A 7,574-nucleotide genomic window follows, 5' to 3' on the forward strand; every position below is an offset into this window, starting at 1 on the left:
GCCTTCCCAAGAAGACCATTAGACAGCTGCAGGTCATCCAGAACGCTGCTGCCAGAATTTTGACTAGAACCAGAAAATCTTAGCATATCACACGAGTCCTCAGGTCCTTACACTGGCTTCCAGTTATATTTAGGATTGATTTTAAAGTACTTTTACTCGTTTATAAATCACTCAATGGCCTAGGACCTAAATACATAGCAGATATGTTCACTGAATATAAACCTAACAGACCACTCAGATCATTAGGATCGAGTCAGTTAGAAATACCAAGGGTTCACACACAATAAGGGGAGTCCGCTTTTAGTTATTATGCCGCCCGCAGTTGGAACCAGCTTCCAGAAGAGATCAGATGTGCTAAAACATTAGTCAGATTTAAATGCAGACTCAAAGCTCATCTGTTTAGCTGTGCATTTATTGAATGAGCACTGTACAATGTCCGAACTGATTGCACTATATTTTATGTATAATCATTTTCTATTCTTAACTGTTTTAAATTCATTTTAAACCTCTTAAATCAATTTTTAAATAATTTTCAAAGTTGTTATATTCCTTGTTTTATTGTTGTGATTATTATGTTTTATTATTATTTTATTTTCTTTTATGTCACTTTGAATTACCATTGTGTATGAAATGTGCTATATAAATAAACTTGCCTTGCCTTGCCTAAAGACAAACCATGTGAAAATTCATCATTGCTGAGTATTTCCTCCTTAAGAACTGTGGTTTGCCAAAGACAACTCAGGCTCATTGGAAATACGTGCTTTTCATCTCATTATCTCCACTGGTCATCATAGGTTTCTATTTACAACGTGTTTTTGCAGAGTTGAGCAGTGTAACCAATCACAGACAGATCTGTTGATTTCATGAGTGCACTGACCAATCAGAGGCGTTTAAGACGCTCAAAATGCCTGAGTTTTGTTCAGTGCCGAGTTCTGCACATTCACGAATCCTTTCAACAAACAAAGTGTTGACGCGATGTAAATAATAGATCAATTAACATTGATTACAACATCATGAGATCGCGATGAACTAAGGCGATTGACAGCTTTTTCAGTGATTATAAGGGCAGCACTCTTTGCGCACTTTCTAGAATTTTAATTCACTCTCCGATAATAATTTATCCAATACTGCCGCTTGTCATCGTGTAGCGTTCACTACTTCAGTTAACAGTGAAAGTGGAGCTGCTGTGATTGAGTGGAGGCGGGGACTAATTAGCATATTCATGTGTCCACGTATACTAAATGAGGTAAGGGTGTAGAGTTACATTCAAACCATTTTAAGACATAAATCAATTATTTTAATGGGAAAAACATTCAAATGTGTCATTTTGATTATCAAAGATGAGTTTTAAGGGATAAAATTAGTGACTGCAAGGAAATTTTAAAGTTAGCAGAATGTCTAAAGTGGACCCTCAAAATAAAGTGTAACCCTTTTCTGTAAACTCGTATCTTAGCTTTAAAAGTGATTGCATGGTTTTAAATAGATTGGGGGAAAATGTGTTAAAATGTTTTATACATGACCATCTCTTGAGTTATACAAACATAAAAGGCTTTAAGTTTTTAAGTGAAGCTGCCCATGCATTGATATTATGTGATACTGTGTATTTTTATCCCAACAAATTTAAATATGAGTACACTGTAAGTTTACGTGCTCTCACCTCATTCTGTGAATATCAAACGAGATCACCCCGAATGTGTCCTCATTTAGAAAGTTAGGAAAACATTTTTGGATGTGTGAGGCGGCTTTATCGCCATTCTTTTCTTTCAGTTGATGATTCAGTATCTTAAAATTGTATGATTTGTCATGCTTTCAGCTGGGGGAGTGTGAGTTATGCACCTTAATCAGTGAAACACAAAGCCTGCCTTCAACTAACCGGTGATTAACAAATAGTTGTCTTTGTATGCACTGAAATGTCCATTCAGTGTCATTCTGACAGTTTTCATGAAATGTACTGAAGATCCTGCGACAGGTATTGTAGAGCTTATGAGTTGCAGAGTTATTATTCTCCATCGTGTTTTTATCATTAGAACAAGCACTATAGCTAAAGGGGAAACCACTAAAACTCTTTGTCTAGGGATATTTCACGCTTCTCTGTTCCCCATCATCACCTCTCTTGGCTGCTGAGCGCTGAAAGAGTAACTTGCATATGGAACCAATATAGACATGATTAAACTTGACCAATAGCACAGCAGATCCGTCCTCCTCCTCCTCGGCCTTGTGTTATTGGCTAAATCAGAGAGATATGCAGCTGATACGCTCTACAGTGGTAATACACAGAGGAAAACTGGCCTATAGGTCTATCCACGTAAATGCACATCTGCAATCAAATGCCTAATGACTCTAATCAGGATCAGCTTTGAACAGTAATATCTGCTCGTCCTATACATCCACACTCGCTCTGCCTTCTGTTCAACGCTTCAGCGGTTTGCACTTGTGTGGATGAATGAGGCCAGGACAGACAGCAATCACACTGAGAAGCCTGCACGCTTGCTGCCTACATTAGCCTTACATAATCAGTGATGACGGGAAAAAAGTGGAGGCTTACGAAACAGAGAGAGAGAATGTGTGGAGTAAAAAAAAGACAAAATCAAATCAGTACAAAAACACAAATGAAAGAAAATGCTTTTTTTTTTTGCATTAATACAAAAATGTTAAAGAATGTATTATTAATAATAGTACACGCGTGCACACACACACACACACATACATACAGTATATATACAGTAGTGCTCAAAATTATTCATACTCTTGGTAAATATGAGTAAAGAAGGCTGTGAAAGTAAATCTGCATTGTTAATCCTTTTGATCTTATATTTTAAAAAAATGTACAAAACCCGAACCTTTCATTGGAGAATAAGAATCTCTTTATGACGTAAATGTTTTTCTCTAATATACACTGGCCACAATTAATCAATTAATCATCACACTTTTATTCAATACTTTTTTGCAACCTTCTTTTTCCAAGATAAGAGCTCTGAGTCTCTCAGTGAGTTTGGAGAATACCTGAGAAGAGATCAGAGACCATTCCTTCAGACAGAATCTCTCCAGATCCTTCAGATTCCCAGCTCCATGTTGGTGCTTCTTCTCTTCAGTTCACTCCACTCTTTTTCTATAAGGTTCAGCTCAGTAATCCATTTTTGTGTTGATTTTGATGTTTATTTTGGATCATTGTCCTGAAGGACACGGCCCATTATAAGATTTCTAACAGAGGCCGTCAGGTTTAGATGTATTATCTGTTGGTATTTGATCTATTATTAGTATTTGATTTGTATCTGAACAAGACGTCCAGGACCTCCGGCAGAGAAATAGGCTCACAACATTAAAGGCACAGCAGTATATTTCATTGTAAACACTGGGTATGTTTTGCCCCTGTGTGCACTAAACACATTTTGAGTGTTTGCTGCTAAAAAGCTCATTTTTTTGTTTTATCTGACCATAGAAGCCAGTCCCGTTTGAAGATCCAGTAGAGTCTGGCAAATGAGTTTGTTTCTGGATGAGAGCAGTTTCTTTTCTTGATTTTTTTCTTGAAACCCTCCCAAACAACATGTAGTGATGTAGGTGCCGTTTGATCTTTTTATTTATGTATTTATTTATTTATTGAGTGTTTCTTACTTCTTTTTCTGCAATTCTCCAGCTGTGATCCTGTGAGAGTCTTTGGCCACTCAAACTGTCCTCCTCGCCTTGCTTTAAGACAATATAGACACACGTCCTCTTCCAGGCAGATTCGTTAAATTAAATTGATTGATTGGAAATTCTCAATGATTGTCCTGATGGAATTTCCAGCACTTCAACTCTTTTCTTACAGCCACTTTCTGATTCGTGAAGCTCAACAATCTTTTGCTGCACATCAGAACTATATTCTTTGGTTTTACTCCTTGTGATGAACAATTATGGGAATTTGGCCTTTGTGTTCCCTCATATTTATATTCCTGGGTTCATCTTCATAGTCACACTAGTATGCTAAAAAAAAAAGCAAATATGAATGGGAGTATTCTTCAGAGATATTTTACTCATAATAATTTCTAGTGGAACCAATAATGAATCATTTTGAGCACAATTGCTTATATATACACTAACTATATCAACATGCAATACATTTAAAGACTTAAATGTAGTTTAAAAGGAAATTATGAGCTGGAAACATTGACAAACATAAGTTGTAAATTTGTTAAGTTGCTGAGTTCTCAAATTTGCTCAAATGAAAGTGTAATACGGTACAGCCAGTCAAACATTTGCACTGTTGGTTGCTTAAATTTTCTGTGACAAACTGTAATAAATACAAACATGAATCTCCACTTTACTGTTTGCGATTGAGGTTGCTGAATAAATGCACACACATTGTGCCAAAATGCAAAGTCTTTTGTGTTGTGTTATACTAGAAAAACATGAATATAATGTGCAATTATTGGAATTAATATCAGCACTCTTGACTTTCAATAAGGGAATAATTTAGGAAAGTAGATGAGGTAAAATAAACCCTGTATGAGTTAACATTCTCTTTATTTGTGATTATATAGCTGAAAGTGCAAAAATTCTGCTTAAATTTTACTATTGACAGAAATCATGATCAGACATCATGATTATAATTTTGAGCAAATTAATTGTGATTATCAGTTGAACCTTTATGCAGCATATGGCTAAGTTTTAATTGTATAAAACTAGAGTAAAATTCCCAGATTTCAACTAAAACTTGAATAAACAAAACAATCAGGATAGGTTGAGAAAAAAATGATCAAATAAATAAATAGGAAATTTGACAAGATAAAAGCTGATAAAATTAACACTAAGAATTATAATTTTTTTAATGTAATAATAATAATGGTTTTGTACAGGATAATGTTTTTTATGGTTTACTTTTGCTTTTGGTGCAAAGAGTTAGTATTATTATTCTTATATTTTTTCTTAGTAAAATATTTGTATTATATATATTTTTTTTTTTTTAAATGCAGATTTTTTTATGGTTTACTTTTGGTTTTGGTGCAAAGAGTTTTTAGTATTATTATTCTTATTTTTTTTTCTTAGTAAAATATTTGTTTTATATTTTTTATTTTAAAAAATGCATATGCTTTTTTATGGTTTACTTTTGCTTTTGGTGTAAAGAGTTTTTAGTATTATTATTCTTTTTTTTTTCTTAGTAAAATATTTCTTTTATATTTTTTAATTTTAAAAAATGCAGAAGTTTTTTTATGGTTTACTTTTGCTTTTGGTTCAAATAGTTTTTAGTATTATTATTTTATTTATTTTTTTCTTAGTAAACTTTTTTTTTTTTTGATGTCAGACATATATCTGCAGATGTTTTTTGTTTTTTTGTGTCATCAGATCAGAGAGTGAACTACAGGAGCAGGAGAGAAGACTGCTGCGCTATTACAGATGCTCTACTGCAGATACAGGAGAAGCTACTGTAGGTGGACAGGGTTAGCTGAGTGCAGTGTGTCTGACAGCTGAGTATGGAGAACGGCTCAAGAGAACAGACAGTGCCACTCTAGGCATCCAATACCGACATGATGGATGAATATACAAATAAACAACTGTTTAAAGCAGAATTCAAACTGAAATACCATAAAAATTATGCTTACTGCAGCCTTAACTCATATATTAGAAGTTAATGTATATGGACATAATAAAAGTCACCAGCTGTGAGAAAGGTTTTTAGATTAGCGCCTACCTAAAGCAACCCTGGCAGCCGAGGCATCATAGTTGATCCAGAAGGATACCCAGGACAGGATGGTGATTAGGATGGAGGGCATGTAGGTCTGCAGAATGAAGTAGCCAATGTTTCTCTTCAGCTTGAAGCTCAGGGAGAGGCGAGGATACGAACCTGGATGAAAATAGCAATTAGCCAGATTTATCAAATGCTTTTTATACAGTTTAATAGCTTTTTATATTTTGCTTTAGAACCAGAGTAAGTCCCACTCACAATTTCCTCTGTTAATCATACTTAAGCATCTAATTTTGTACTAGACACTCTACTATATGTACTATTCACATTTGTGCATCAAGACTTTGTATGATGAAAGTGATGCTCAAACACATGCATATTATTACTTGTACGGTTTATTAAGATAATTTATATATTTATATATCTCTATATCGCATTTAACAGGACAATACAGAGAAGGGGAGATAGGAAAGACAAAGGAGAAGAGCAGAGGAGAGGATCGGGAAAAGACTTTAAACCAAGAATTGCATTACTGCATGTTGATGAAGTCCAAAAAAAGTCAAAAAAAAATGTTTTAATAAAAATTAGTGCATTAACATTACACTACAAATGCAATGTGGTGACATGAAAAGATGACCTAAAATGCACCATAAAATGATCCTAAACGTAATCCATTTTATTCTTGCACTGTAATCCAAGATTTCTGTGCATTGATTGAGGGACAGACCCAAATTCAAATCCTTATTCTACATCTACATCCTCAGCTGCCGAGTCAAGAAGCATGTTTCAAGTGCTTTTGAGAAATGCATGCCTTCGCAAAAGTAGATCAGGATAAGATTTTTAGTGATGAACAACACAAATGTTACTCTGTACCTCAGCCAAAACTGCTGTATGACCTGAGAGAGTAATGCAACTCTACTTCGGTACTGCTTTTTGCCTTTTTTGGAATGCATTGTTAGAATTTAACTTTTATTTGTTAGGTTTGTGTTTGTACTATAATATTTAGGAAATGGTTAGGGTTAGGTTGACAAATTCATGAATATGAAAATGCAGTCAATGAATAAATCAAGTGGTCAAACAACATTGTGGTAAATAACTTATAAGAACACTCTGTTTCCTGTTTTTAGTGTGTGTGTGTTTCATTCTGAGGTCAAGGTTACGTCTTACAGCCGCTGGAGGCCTGGCCATGCCAAAATGAGAAGGTTGATAAACCCAGACATTAGTAGTTGCCCACTAGAGCCGGATGCTCTGGTAGATCCTTTGTAAGAGATATTAGAAACCCAGGCTCATCGGAAATACTTGCCACTGACAAACCTACTGCGTTAGAAAACCCAAACATATGAAGCTGTATGTGTGACGCTAATGGTCAGAAGTATCAGTTTTCAAATCTCACAGCATGTTGAAATCATTTTGAAGTTATTGCATAATATTGTGCAAGGAATTGTGCGAAAATTAGGCTTTCTTAATCAAAACTCTGGCTCTGTAAATCATACTTTGTGTGAAAAGGAATAAAAGTTGTCTGAGTTTGACTGCCTCTAGAGTTAATTTCAATTGGAAACTGCAGCGATTGGAGTTTTGCAGAAATTTAGATTTTCAAGTGAGCCTGAGTAGGATATTTACAGTATATGTGACCCTGCAGCACAGAAGCAGTCTGAAGTCACTGGGGTATATTTGTAGCAATAGCCAACAATACATTGTATGAGTCAAAATTATTGATTTTTCTTTTATGCCAAAAATCATTAGGATATTAAGTAAAGATCATGTTCCATGAAGATATTTTGTAAATTTCCTACCGTAAGTATATCAAAACTTAATTTTTTATGAGTAATATGCATTGCTAAGAACTTAATTTTAACAACTTTAAAGATGATTTTCTCAATATTTAGATTTTTTTGCACCCTCAGATTCCAGATTT

The 7,574-nt window shown here is 34.6% G+C and overlaps 1 protein-coding gene across 2 annotated transcripts in view; it reads right to left on the reverse strand.

The window, feature by feature from the left end:
• LOC107692986 (gamma-aminobutyric acid receptor subunit beta-2-like) overlaps positions 1-7,574 on the reverse strand; it is an 85,542-nt gene that overhangs the window by 6,891 nt on the left and 71,077 nt on the right. For both annotated transcript variants that reach the window (XM_016492221.1, XM_016492220.1), the window contains exon 7: positions 5,666-5,818. In XM_016492221.1, the coding sequence (XP_016347707.1) occupies positions 5,666-5,818 (153 nt within the window). The remainder of the gene's footprint in view (positions 1-5,665; positions 5,819-7,574) is intronic.

The sequence above is a fragment of the Sinocyclocheilus anshuiensis genome, unplaced genomic scaffold, assembly GCF_001515605.1.
Source record: "Sinocyclocheilus anshuiensis isolate Anshui unplaced genomic scaffold, SAMN03320099.WGS_v1.1 scaffold658, whole genome shotgun sequence".
NCBI classification, from domain to species: domain Eukaryota; kingdom Metazoa; phylum Chordata; class Actinopteri; order Cypriniformes; family Cyprinidae; genus Sinocyclocheilus; species Sinocyclocheilus anshuiensis.